The sequence below is a fragment of the Aotus nancymaae genome, unplaced genomic scaffold, assembly GCF_030222135.1.
Source record: "Aotus nancymaae isolate 86718 unplaced genomic scaffold, 86718_ANA_hifiasm-v0.15.2.pri h1tg000039l, whole genome shotgun sequence".
NCBI lineage: Eukaryota > Metazoa > Chordata > Mammalia > Primates > Aotidae > Aotus > Aotus nancymaae.
The window spans coordinates 4,799,588-4,813,805 of NW_026988453.1; the positions used below are offsets into that span (position 1 = coordinate 4,799,588).

General features: G+C 50.0%; 1 protein-coding gene across 3 annotated transcripts in view; it reads left to right on the top strand.

Annotated features, from left to right (window-relative positions):
- NAV1 (neuron navigator 1) overlaps window positions 1–14,218 on the top strand; it is a 263,151-nt gene that overhangs the window by 78,301 nt on the left and 170,632 nt on the right. For all 3 annotated transcript variants that reach the window (XM_064360228.1, XM_064360230.1, XM_064360229.1), the window contains one exon: window positions 2,615–2,718. In XM_064360228.1, coding sequence (XP_064216298.1) covers window positions 2,615–2,718 — 104 coding nt within the window. The remainder of the gene's footprint in view (window positions 1–2,614; window positions 2,719–14,218) is intronic.

Consider the following 14,218-nt stretch of genomic DNA (forward strand, 5'->3'; position numbering starts at 1 on the left):
CCCTCACCTGCTCTTGTATCATACTAGTGGCAGCAATAATCATGGCTATTCCTTTTTTAATTTTTAAAATTTATTTATTGGAGACAGAGTCTTGCTTTGTCCCTTAGCCTGGGGTGCAGTGGCACAATCATAGCTCACTGTAACTTCAAACTTTTGGGCTCAAATGATCCTCCTGCCTTGGCCTTCCAAAGCTCTGGGGTTAACAGGTGTGAGCCACCACCCTGGTCTATTCCTATTTTTATTTTATTTTGAAATGGAGTCTCTCTGTTGTTCAGGCTGGAGTGCAGTGGCATGATCCTGGCTCACTGCAACCTCTACTTCCCTGGTTCAAGAAATTCTCCTGCTTCAGCCTCCTGAGTAGCTGAGATTACAGGCATGCACCACCAAGCCTGGCTAATTTTTGTATTTTTAGTAGAGGCAGGTTTTCACCATGTTTGCCAGGCTGGTCTCAAACTCCTGACCTCAAGTAATATGCCCACCTTGGCCCCCGGCCCCAAGTACTGGGATTACAGAAATGAGCCACTGTGCCTGGCTGCCTATTCCTATTTTTAACACTGGTTATAGCATACATGCTCTAGGCCAGACACTGTGCTTAGCTCTTTACATATATAATTTTTTTTTTTTTGAGACAGAGTCTTGCTCTGTTGCCAGGCGCCAGGCTGGAGTGCAGTGGTGCAATCTTGGCTCACTGCAACCTCCGCCTCCCGGGTTCAAGCAATTCCCCTGCCTCAGCCTCCTGAGTAGCTGGGACTACAGGCACGTTCCACCACATCCAGCGAATTTTAGTATTTTAGTAGAGACGGGGTTTCACTATGTTGGCCAGGATGATCTCCATCTCTTGACGTCATGATCCACTTGCCTTGGCCTCCCAAAGTGCTAGGATTACAGGCGTGAGCCACCGCGCCCAGCCCACATATATGATGTTAATCAATAAAACAGTTGACACATTGTATAGAATTCCCTCTTCCCAGTAGAATGTTCTGTTACTTTCTCACCAATATGTTTCATCCCCTACTTCAAAATCCCAGGTCCATTCTAATTTCTTCCGAGAAACCAGCCAACCCCAGTCTTTCTTTCTTTATCTCCTTGGTCCCCTTGGCACTCGTGTACCTGGGCAGACATTTAATTAACAATGGAAGCCTGGTGCAGTGGCTCACACCTGTGACTCCAGCACTTTGGGAGGCCGAGGTGGGTAGATCTCTTGAGCTCAGGAGTTTGAGACCAGCCTGGACAAGATGACAAAACCCCATCTCTACAAAAAATATGAAAATCAGTGTGGTGGTTTGAGCCTGTAGTTCCAGCTACTTGGGAGGCTGAGGTGGGAGGATCACTTGAGCTCAGGAAGTCAAAGCTGTAGTGAACCTTGATCACGCCACTGCACTCCAGCCTCAGTGACACAGTGAGACCCTGTCTCAAAAAAAAGAGAGAGACAGTAGTACATGGTGATTGTCCCCATCATACCAAGCACCCCCAGGGGCCAGGATGAGGTCTCCTGCTTTCTCTGATGACACCCCACCCTGCCCTATCCCCAGCATTCACCCAAGGGGCCTGAGATACAAAAGAGCTCAACACTGCCTAAATAGCTTAGAAAAAGCTGAGCAGAAGCAGCAAACACCTCACAACCCTCGACTGTAAAACTGATCCCAGCCTTGGGGGACATCTCTTCTCCCCATGATGGAAGCCAGACCCAGAGCAAAGAGATCTACTCCAGATTATACAGTGAATTAATGGCAGAATTGAACCCAGAGTCCCAGCCATCTAGGCGTTGAAAAAAGTGAAAACTGGAGGGAGAGAAAGACAAATCTCAGTGGCACTGGAGACTCTCAGGGTTCCATGGCCCAGCCCTTCAATTTTCCCTCCTGCCTGCACGGCCCTCCGCTCCTCCTCCTGCCAAACTGCCAAAGGCTCCATTTAGCTGGAGACAGCAGGCGGATGGGTGGGCGGGCCAGCTCCCAGAGCCTAGGGTAATTGCCTATAATGAAAACTCCCACAGCCTTTGTTCCTGGGAGCAACTGTACGGTTGAGGTTGTGCTCAGAGGTCTGTGTGCACTTGGGAGCTGGTGCCCAGAGACCTCACCCTTCCTTCCCACTACCACAACTGGCCCAGCAAGAGACGTGTCCTCCTGGGAGTCACTGTGATTGCAGCTGAGCCTACTCCTCCTCCTTTCCTGACCGACCAGCCCAAAGCCTGTGTGCTCCCTGAGCTACCCGGAATCACTGACTTCAACTTCAGTGGTAGCTCTTTCCTGTGTATATGTACATGGCTGTACATACGTGCTCATCCTGAGGGCAAGGGTCATGGCAGGACAAAGCACCCAAGGCCTGGAGTTGCTAAGGTATCCCTCTGCCCTGTAAGTGATAATGTTCCTGGTAAATGGGTAGGTCGTAGACTGTCAGGCATCCCGGTGTCCTTTGGGGCTTCCTGCCTGGCCCAGCTTTGCCTGCTGAAGTACAGACATGAGCCCACACCCATCAGGAGGGGCTGGTCCTGAGTGGTGCAGGGCACTATCAGAGAAGAAGAACCAAGCTCTAAGAGGGTTTTCTTAGCCCTGTGGAGGGGCTTAGAGACCAGGAACCCTCTACCATGAGTGACTACCCTTTCTTGGCCCCACAGGTTGCAAACTGACCAGGAACCTGGCCCCCTCCCCCAGGGCAGCTGGGCCCTTGATGGCTACCCTGAGCCCCTCAACGAGACTGAGGAGAGCTTCTCCTGCATGGGTAAGTGCTCTGGGGGAGACTTCCTCCTACGGGCGGGAGGCCACTGGGCTCGAACTCTCCTCACTACCCACAGGGAAGAAGAAGTGACCTAGGCTGGATGGGGCCATCTTTTGACAAGGAGACATTAACTTGTGAATTGCGCTTTTTCATCATGCTTAACTCAACCCAGGGTTGGTCCATCAAACCCAGGAGCCCTTCAGGGGCTGCATAGGGAAGTGGCCAGGGGGTGCCATGTTTATCTGATTCCCAGGCTTGGGAGTCACTGCATGTGTGTGCCATGTGTGAAGTCATGACACAAAGGTAACAAGCTGGGAGTGAAAGCCAGGTTCTGAGTGATGCCCAGGTTGAGAAATGAAGGTGCTGGAATTAGGGAGGCAGGCCAGAACCATCTGGCTAGCTGCCTGACAATGCTTTCCCTCCCAAGACCACTTTTAACAGGCCACTCCCACACATGTCCCCTTCCCTGTGTCATCCTGTAGTCACGAGATACCACCTGAGCCTCAGGAATGTAAGATTCACCAAGAAGATCCCTAAATCTCAAATACAGCAATATTCCCTAAGGGCAGAGGCACTGAGTGGCCCAGGTGCATCCTCAGGTGCTCAGAAGTGGGTCAGATTCAAAACTCAGCAGCATTTAGGGATGTGTGTTGATTTTCTTACAACATTAAAAAAGTATCCAGAGGATGGCTGTGATCCACACCACAGGTACACGAGGCTGCACACTGCAGGCAACCAGGTCTATCCTTTACTGTCCCAGACAAAGGGAAACTTGCCCCAACGAAGCAATGAATTTGCTTTTCACAAACCTGAGATTGTGCAGAGGGTTTGTCTCCCGGCTTTGTCTCAGTGCCCTGCTCCTGAGGGCAAAGCTGGGGCTTAGAACACAGCCTCACCCTGAGATCATTGGACAGGATGGTGTACCGCTTCTGTCTTCTGTGTCCCCTGCTGGGCAGGTGGCCGGATAGCCCCTCTGGCCTGGAAGCTGGGACCTTTTGAGCCCTTTCTAGGCCTGGTCTATAGCTGTGACCTTGGAGCTCCTGCAACCCTAAAAACAGAGCAGTAACCCTCATTCTTCCATGACATGCCTTGTGGGGGAGCGTTTTGGGTTAAGGATTGGACATTTGCAAGTAAGCCATCTCCTCCCACAATAAGTATACATGCAGGGGAACCAGGGCACGGCAGGGGACAAAAGGAAACCAAATTTCTCTGGCACTGAAAAGTCATCAGAATTAGAATGTGGTAACCAGGAAACTATGTGGAGCTCTATTTTTACATTTGCAGTTTTGTTAGCGTAATGGCTTCCTCATGTGGATGCCACATTGTTAGAGCCTAATGATCTCCATGCACCTAACCCAGCGCTCACTCACGATTATTATCCAATGAGTTGATGAGAGGACTTTTACTTTTAACGTCTGCTGCAGACTAGCATTAGGAATCCCCCAGGCTTGTCAGCTGGAAGACCACCCTCACTGGTTAGATGTGAAAGTGTCTGCTGGATCACGGTTGGGTTCCTCTCGGGGGACAGAGTGTCAGGGAACCTTTGGAGGAGGGCTTTACCAGGAAAGTGAGCAACACTGGCTTCCTCCAAGGCTCCTAGGGAAGGGGAGCAGGGTTCACAGCACTGCCTCTACTCCTGCGCTAGCTAGTTGTCATGGTGACCCATCTCTGCCGAGCATACACTGAGCTCTTTGATGGATTGGATGGGGAGAGAGATTTGGGATTTGCCTGTCTTGTGGAAGAGCCTGCGCTCTTCTGAGCTTGAAGAAGACAGAGAAGAGAAGAAGAGAGGAGGCAACTGAAGGGTTTCATTTTATGCCTTGCCCTCCCACTCCCCAAGTCACTCGGGGTGTGACATGACTCATTCATTCATGTATTCTTTCATTCAATCTACAAACCATCAGTGAGTGTTTGCCTTGTGCCAGACACTGTGCCTGACACTGGAGTGAAAGACAAATAAGACTTTGACCTGCCTTCAAGGCATTCACAGCCCAGGGGTTCACTCCAGTGAGACTTATCCAGAAAATTTGTTGGGATCCCAGAAGCTATGCCCAGTGACCTGCCTACATAGGAGTTGAGAAGGCAGCCAGTCGGTCCTGCCTCCCTCACCAGGCCCCACAGCATGAGGAGGGCACTGAGCTTATTATCCCATTTTATAGAAGGAGAATTGGGTGCTTTGGAGAGTACTCATCATGTATTTATATCGTTCATAGAATCCAGCAGAATTATTTCACAGTTATTGATCATGCTATTTCCATATCAATTTGTAGATGGCTAGGGTTTGGGGGCTTTTTTTGAAGCTCATATATCTTCCCTTCCTGACCATGAACTCATCTTGCTCCCCATCACCTAGGATAGTGCCTGGTGATCAGGGTTGAGCCTGTTTCTTCTCTACCACCCGAGAAAGACCAACCAGTCTTTCTCTGCTCCTTTCCCAATATGCTCCTCTCTGGCCTCCAGGCTCACTGAATGGGCTTGTTGAGGGGAGTGCAGAGTCTTTGAGGGGAGCAGGAGAAGGCCAAAGAGCTTTCTCAGCCTTGTACCACTTTCTTACTTAATCTGCCTGGACTCTGGGCATAGCGTCCAAACAAGGCTTTCTAATCTTTATGTAGCAGGAGGAGAATTTCCCATGATGACTTGCCTCCAACCTGGGGTGTTGGAGATGTTCTTCATATGTCCTGAAGGCCACCCAACAGCAGCTGCTCCTTCTGCCTCTGCCCTGGGGCAAGTGTGGAAATGCCCAGCCCACTGGTATTTGTACCTGTGCCCTGACCCTCCCTGGCCCACCTGATTCTGTTGGTGAGAGCCCAGTGCAGTCCCATTTGCTCACTCTCCCACTGGTTGCGTCAGCACCAGGTAGTGCACAGACCACCACCAGATCTTAATTTGGACGGCCAAGAGGAGCCAAGGCTGGCATTACCGCGTGCCCACGTGTGTGAGGCTGTGTGCAGGAGGGCTGGGAATGGTTGCCCTAAGGTTTATGCAGATTCCTTAATGACTTCCACTTTGTGGCATGTTTGAATGAACACTAAGTGGACCCATAATGAAGGGATCTTTTTCTCCTCATAACATGTGTCATCGGGAACAAGCCAGAGCCTCCTCCCTGCCTCCTCACACGAGGGTTGATAAATATAGAGCACGGGTGGGGCAGTGTGGAGTTTGGCAGTTTGGTTTCATACTAGGGCTGTTTTTCTTTTCTTCCTCCTTCTTCTCCATTGTTGAGCTGGCTCCATCTTTAAGCCACAGTGAAGTTTTCCATGGCTTGTGGATTTGAACTAGAGCAGGGATAGGGTCTTCATTCTAAGAAAACTTGCAAAGCCAGCATGCCCAGGGCAGGAGCAAGGAATGGTAACTACTTTCTGGGAGAGGAGTTTGTTCCGGGGGTTTCAAACCAAATCCAAGTATTCCTGGACTACAGATGACTTGCATCAAAGAACATAGGAAGTCAAAGCTCTAACTAACTTTATAGATCTCCCAAATTTGGCCTCATTTTCACTGAGGAGAGATCAGACTCAGAGAAGAGAAGTGACTTGCTCAGGACTGCATGGGAAGTTAGCATGTGAACTGAAACCAGGACCACTGCTTTCCGACTCCTTAAACACTAAAAGGAAATAAATGGTAATAATGACTATCATTTATTGAATACCTACTATGTGCAGGGCATAGTGCCAAGTGCTTTATGTAAAGTCTTTCATGAATACCTTATACAATCCTTTGAAGGTGTTATTATTACTCTGTGTTATGGATAGGAAACTTAGGCTCAGAGAGGTTATATAAAACCTGTCTGAGGGACGGGCACAGTGGCTCACGCCTTTAATCCCAGCACTTTGGGAGGCTGAGGCAGGCGGATCACGAGGTCAAGAAATCGAGACCATCCTGGCCAACATGGTGAAACCCTGTCTCTACTAAAAATGCAAAAATTAGCCAGGTGTGGTGGTGCATTCCTGTGGTCCCAGCTACTCGGGAGGCTGGGGTGGAAGAATCACTTGAACCCAGGAGGCGGAGGTTGTGGCGAGCCTAGATTGTACCACTGCACTCCAGCCTGGTGACAGAGCAAGACTCTGCCAAACAAACAAACAAAACAGAAAACAAAAAAAACCTGTCTGAGGACATCCAGCTAGGAGGCTGTGCCAGGATTCCATCCTAGGCTTGTCAAAAGCTCACACTTTTCTCTTACTCCCTGCTTTCCCATCTGCCTCCAGTACTCACTCAGTTGCACACTGTCCAAGCTCAACTCAGTCCTCCTTAGCCTCTGCCAAGCAATGAGGAAGGAAATGGGATCAGTGAGCCACAGTCCCTGCTCACCTCTCCCTCAATCTGAGCAGGTCTCAGGATGCCACTGGCATCCCTGTCACTCCAAACCTATGTCATTTCATGCTGGGTTCACACCGCTGTGTTCTTTGCCCTCTGGGGACCTGCAGGCTGAGATGAGCCTTATGTCCCAGCCATCCGTGGAGAGAAGACATGCAGACAATTGACTAGAAAGTAGAACAAGTTCAGGAGCAGATGATATTAGCCGTGTTCTCAGAGCTTGAGCAGGTTGGTGCTGTTGTGGGGCATAGGCGGCTCGGGAGTGCAAGGGTCTCTAGAGACTCTGGTGGATAAACAAAGCAGCAATCTAGGACCTGATGGGCGTCCAGGAACTGGGACGGGAAGCCATAATAGCACTAGTAGCAGCAGTTGACACTTACTGTGGCTTACTGTGAACCAGGCATCGTCATAGGCACCTTTAGTCCTTTTAACAACTGCATAAGGTTCGGAACCTAACTCCCTATTTGCCTTGCATCAGAGCTTCCTCACTTGCTGGCTGTGCAGCCTTGGGCAACTTATTTAATCTCTCTGTGCCTCTGTTTCCTTGGTTGTGATTGGGGATGATAACTGCTTTTCTCATAGGGTTTTGTGAAGATTAAACGCATGGGTATAGGTAATGTGCTTAGAAGAATGCCTGGTACATAAGAACTGCTCAATACGTGTTTGGTGTTATCTGTTATTGAGGCAAGTGTTCTTATTATTATCACATTCACTTTGCAGACAGAGGAAACTGGGACAGATAGGTTAAGTGGCTTGCCTAAGGTGGTCTAGCCAGGATTTGAACCCATGCAGCTGGTCTTCAGAGGTCATGCTCTTAACCATACATGCCATGACCTCACTGGAGGGGAAAATGACCCAAGTCTGGGAGTTCTCCCATGGAGGCCAGGAGAGGCAGTGAGATGACCAGCCTGGTTCTGGGAGGGGCCATCAAGACAGAGGCCAGAGAAGTGGGGTTGTCCGAGGTACCTGCTGGAGGGATTTGAAGTAGAAACTGCAGGGGTTGCTAGGCATGGTGGCTCACACCTGTAATCCTAATACTTTGGGAGGCTGAGGTGGGTGGATCACCTGAGGACAGGAGTTTGAGACCAGCCTGATCAACACGGAGAAACCCCGTCTCTACTAAAAATACAAAATTAGCCAGGCGTGGTGGTGCATGCCTGTAATCTCAGCTACTTGGGAGGCTAACACAGGGGAATCACTTGAACCCAGGAAGCAGAGGTTGCAGTTAGCCGAGATTGCGCCATTGCACTCCAGCCCGGGCAATAAAAGCGAGACTCCATCTCAAAAAAGAAACTGCAGGGATCTGGATGCTATTCCTTTAGAGGAATATAGTGGGAGAGGGGAGATTGAGTTTTCAAGACAGTATTTGGCTGGGAAGGGGATTTATCTCCAGACAGTGGATTTGATCCAATGTTAGCCATTTCAGTGGAGTGGCAAGAATGGCAGAAGCTGGTCAGCTTGGAGCTTCCTTTCCCCATGGCTACCTGGACCCAGGTCCTCCCACTCTAAAAGGTGTATGAGTGATTCTATATGGGTTTTGCAACTATGAGTGCTCCAAATACAGTACGTAGGATTGGCAAGACCCAGCTTCCCTGTTTCTTGCTGCTGCACTGAGAAAACCAGGGCCTCTGCATTGCCCAACTCTAGAGGAAATTCATATCCATTTGCCAATTTTTATAAAGCACTTACTGTGTTCCAGCTGCTATTGTAGAAGCGTAGAATACATATGTAGACAAAAAAATAGGCAACAACTTCTGCCCTTGTGGGCCCTTTATGATGTAGCCTAAAGCTGTGCAGTGTACAACCTGTGCAGCTGTACTTGATCTACCCGATGGCCCTGGAGAAGCTCCACCTCTGGAATATGTCTCCCACCCTAAAGAGCAGGAGCAGAGCTCTGGCCTCATGACACTCCTGGGACTATAAGCAACAGCAGTGTGTGGGCCACCCCCCTTCACCCTGAGTATTGAATAGATGAGGAAGGTGATAAACTTTCCCCTGTGGTTTTCCTAGAAAATTACCCCCCTACACCCAATACCTGTCTGTCCTGGACTTGGCAGCCTCCTAGTAGATTTTTAGAGATTCAACTCTCCAAACCCGCAGTGATGTGCTTCAGTTCCTCCTAGGAAATCTCAACCCCTTGTTTAGTTCTCCACGTGTCTATGAGCCATGGAAAGGTCCTGGGAAAAAAAAGGACACTTAAGGAGAGGTGGCCTGATTGACAGGAATCTTTCCAGATCAGACCACTCCAAACAACTTCAGAGGCTGTTATGCAGGGAGCTGTGGAGCAGCTACAGATTTCAGCCATGAGAGGTGGAACTATTTGCTAAGCTTCCGCCACTGCTGCTCCCTACTTCTCTGGCCAATCCAGGTAATCGTCACCTCAAGTGCAGCTCTGAAGATCTGGCTCCTCAGGTCTTTGCCCCATGCCGGGGCAAAGATTGGCCAGCCCTCCTTATCTCTGAACTGTGGTCTCCCTGGGAAGGCCCAGGGCAGACAGAGAGCCTGCAGAGGAGGCTTTATCTCAAGAAGTGCTGGCTCCACGCCAGTCTCAGGCCAAGGCTGAAACCTTTCCCTCCAGCACTACTGAATGGGCAGAAACTGGAACACACCATCCCATGCCCCCCCAAACCCTTTTGTAAGAGGATTAGGGCCCCCTGCTGAGAGACTTCCCTCCCCACTATAAGGCTGTGGGCAGGCTTACACAGAAGGAGCTCTGGGGAGAGGGAGTTGAAGAGAGTGAGGTGACACAGACACAATAGCCAGAGAGATTAAATGCTGAGAATTACCCCAGCCACAATATTCATCCTTTAAAAGGGCGGAAGGAATAAAAAACCTGCCTTCCTGGGTGGTGGGAGTCCCAGGCTTCAGAGAGAGCAGAAGATAATTAAAGGTCAGAACCTAGGAAGGGTCAGCAAGCGTGCGGTCATCCACACCAGACCAGATGAGCCCAGGGAGAGGAAAGCAGAGAAATGCTCAGTTGTCCCTTCTCTCAAGAAAATCCTTCCAGGAGAAGGAAATTAGAGTGTTCTGTGTTATGAATGATTGAGGTCGGATAAATAAGAGAACTTCCTGGCAGAAGGAGAGCTCAGCCCCAGTGGAAGTGGAAGGAGAGCAGCCTGAGGTTCATATAAACACTGGCACAGTCCAGGGGCAGCAGCTGACCTCATGAGCTCACCGCATCCTTCCTGCCAAAGAATCTGAGGTTGCATGCAGGCAGGAGGGAGCACAGAGGTGGCAAGCCCCTTGTAAAGACATCAGGCCCTGTGAAAGACGATGTTCTCATCATGGCCCTGGAACTCCCACCCATCACACCAACGAATACTCTTAACATTTGCGTAGCAATTTTTATATGCCAAGTAATTGCCAGTGATTATTCTATTAAAATTTCATTGAAATACGAGTCCATGGCATTCCTCTGTTAAGTTTAATGCCTCACTCAAAAACCTAACAAAAACTCTTAATAAAGCACAGAGGTGCCAACGGAGAAAATGAGTGCAGCCACAAAATGGGAATATCTTTCTCTCCAGGGTAGTAAGAAGGCCGGTTTCTTTAAACCATCTGTCCCAGCTGGTTCAGGCTAAGGTGGGTAAAAGTTTCTCGTTACTTTTGCAGTTGTCTTTAGTTTTCTGGAGTCAAGAACGTCTTTAAGAATTTGACTGTTATTACAATATGTCCCCCCAGATAAATGGACATATTCACAGTATTTGGCTGATGTTTGATGGCTGGTACTGGGGACCCCCTGAATCCAGTCAGTGAACATAGATTAAGAAGTTCTGTTTAGGATAGTGATGTCATCACTCTGTTGACAAGATAGCCACAGGGGCCTTGTGCTGTTCCTCATCAGGCTTTTGGGTTTGTGTGGCCCACAGCGAATTAGGAGGATTTATTACAGAGTAAGGTTATTTCTAAGGTCCCTCTCAGTGTTGTGATTTAATGACCTTAAAACAACAAATTCTTCATGGACAGGACAAGGTTTGTCCATCCTGAAGGACACATGCTCACACCAGCAGTTTGCTTGTCCCCAACTAAAACATGGGCACAGTCACACACCCTACCCTCTCCTTCCTCTGCCTTCCTGGAGTTCTCCCTCACAGGCCTGCAGTTGCCATGACAACTGATCGGGGTGGGTCATGGTCTAAGCGCAATGTACCTGGGTGGTGCAGCGCTCTGCTGGGGCCCACTGTGCAATATCCACCCCAGTGGTGTGTATGGGACAGTTGCTATGGCAACATACAGGAAAAGCACATGTGGGAAACATCTGGACTTCTTATCCTGGGCTCTTTATTAGCCTGAGGAGCACAGGGATCTGATTTGAAATGAGTAGTTTCAGACAGGGTACCCTCGATTAGATGTTCTCCTGCCTCTCCCCACTAGAAGCCCCTGAGCAGAGGGAGTAGAGATACTCCAGCCCCTACCCCCGCCCAATTTCTTATAAGACCAGCTGCAGACCTTCTCTTAAGGTCACATAGCAATCAAAAAGACGACTCAGAACCCCTAAGACTTGAGATTAGGGAAGCCCTCAGAAGGTCCTGACTTGTTGAAACTGTCAGGTCCACTGAAAGTAACCAAGACCCCAGGACACAGGTCATGGGGCTGAGTTATGAAGCGACTAGTATAGCTACAGAGACCAGCTCTGTCTGAAGGATTCTCCTCTGCCACATTCTCACTCCCAGGATTCTGTGGGGCAGTCTTAATGTGACTGCAGTCCTAGATCCATACAGACTTCAGAGGCAGCAGGTGTCTGGGTTACAGGAGCTCCTCAGCAGGACAGGCAGGAGAATCAGTGCCCTCCTTCCCATTCTTCACTCCCCCTTCTAAATACCCAGTCCCCCTTTCTCTGCCAGGATCCTAGACTTTCCTGCTGTTTGGGTTCTAAATGTCTCGGAATCACATGCAGTTATTATATTAAGCAAGTCTCTAGAAATAGCTGCATGGTAATAGCATGAAGTTATGGGAAGATGTGGAACACACACAGACCTGTATTCAAATTCTGATTCCACCAGCAGCTTGCTGTGTGGTCTTGGGGCAAGTGCATTTCTCTGTAAAATGAAGATAAAGATAGGCCCTGCTTCATAGGGTTTTATGAAATGATGAACATTACATGTCTAAGAAGGTCCCTGGCAATAGGAGGTACTTAGTGACTGTAAGATCCCCAGTCCTTCAGTTCAGCAAGCATCAGTGAGCCCTTACCAACTAACCTATGCAGGGCACTTCCAATTCAGCTGGCAAGAGAGGATATCTCCCTGGGATATAAGTAGGCAGGATGTGACGACATGGCACCTGACTATAATCAGTGGGTAGGAAAGGCAAAAAGCAGTGTGGGATGGGGTAGTCAGAGAAGGCCTCCTAGAGGAGGTGGCCTTGAAGCTGGGCCTTGAAGGGAGAATTGGATTTGAATTCATATAACAGAAGGCATTCAGGAAAAGGGCAGAGCAAAGCAAAGGTGCAGGGTTGGGGGTCAGGCCTAGACCAGGGGCATTTAGAGGAGAGCATTAGAGGGCAAGGTTTCCAGCAGGTGAAGCCAGAGTGGGGAAGGGCTTGAGAACTGCGTGTTGGCCAGTACTGGCCTCTAAGGCAGCCAGATAGCAGAGGGCAGGGGACTGTCTTTCCTGGGAGGCCATCTAGGTCATCAGGGTCAGGGATATGCTTCCCTGCAGGAGATCACGGAGTTCTGGCTTTAAAAGGAGAAGGAAGGTCTCAATGCTTGGAGATCCTGCACCTCGGTCCCCCAGGAGAGGAAGGAGAAACCCCGTGCCTTGTTGCACACTGCCAGGGCTCCCCTGCTGAGAAAGCAGTCACGGGAAATAGAGGTCCTGTGTTCTAGCCTGGGGACCAGAGCACTTGGGAGAAGCAATAGCCCAGCCCTGAGTCAGCCCTCCCCAGCCCCTGACTTTCCTGTTGAGAAACCCTTGGCTGAAGATGGGTCAGTTTTTTGGATTCCAGCTCCTATCCTCCCCTCCCAGGTCTGGAACAGGCCCTCCCAGGAGCCTTCAACCAGTTTCCATTCCCTCCAGGGTTACATAGCCCTGAGAACTCTGCCTCTGAAGCGAGGGCCTGTGCCCTGTCCCCATCCCAGCTTGGGGAACCCCAGCCTCCAGCTGGGGACATGGGGCTTCAGGCTCTGGTCTTGTTTACTTGTGTGACTAGAGGTGACTTGTTTTCCTTCTAAGGGACCTCATTTCTGCCTGTATCCTTTCACACGACGGGTAGGCTCATCCCTGCTCTACCCCTGCCCTGTTGGCTTAGAGATTCGGGGAAGATGTGTCCAGGCAGCTGTGAGCTCCAAGGAATGTGGGTTGTAGCTTAGAATTTCTCAGCATTTCCACCCTTCTGGAAGCTCCCCCGAGATGGTTGAGCCAGAGGGCAGACTGAGGCCCATGACCTCTGGCTCCACTCCCAGCCTCTAGTTTTCTCTGCCTCATTTTCCCCAAAAGACCAGAAGACAACAAATTTCTCTTTGGAGGCCACACACCTGTAGCCCAGACCACTGAGCTCAGGGAGTCTTCTGGGACCAGAGAGGGTGAGCCAGGGACCTGCAGTGTCCACAGACATGTCTCAACTACCAACACCCTGGCGAAGCCAAGGTAGTGGGTGGGCTAATAGACCAACCTAGGAAGGCTTCCTGGATGAGGCCCTGGAGGTGTGAGCCACCCAGAACATCCATATTGGACCACTGTGTCTACTGTCTCCTTTTTTTCTGCAAGTGGGAGTGGGGGATGGGGCTGAAGTCCCAGCTGGGATTACTGCCTGGGCTGTGAGGAGACTTTGTCCATTTTCCCCCTGCCTCCCAGAGGTGCAGTGAAACTCTCCCCATGCCTCTGGGCAGAGCAGAGATCTAGGGGCAGGAGAGGGTCTCAGCCCTGAATGCCCCGAGGTCATTCTTCTGAAGAACTGGAGCTTCCTTCAAAGGAGCAAGGCGAGGGTCCACTGGCCTCACTCTGGCCCAGGGCTGCAGGGAAGGGAGAAAAGATGCTGCTGGGCCACCATCCCAGAAGCTTGGCTTCCATTCCACACGCCAGCTGCACTGTGTCTTGCCATGGGGTATTAAGAGGTCACTGCTGTTTACAATTCCCTACACATCTGTTCTGAGTCACGCATTCATTCATGTAATCAGTCGTCATTCACCAAATATTTTTGAGATCCCACTATGTGCATAGAGCTGAGATGGGTTTTGAGAAAAAGTTCAACGGAA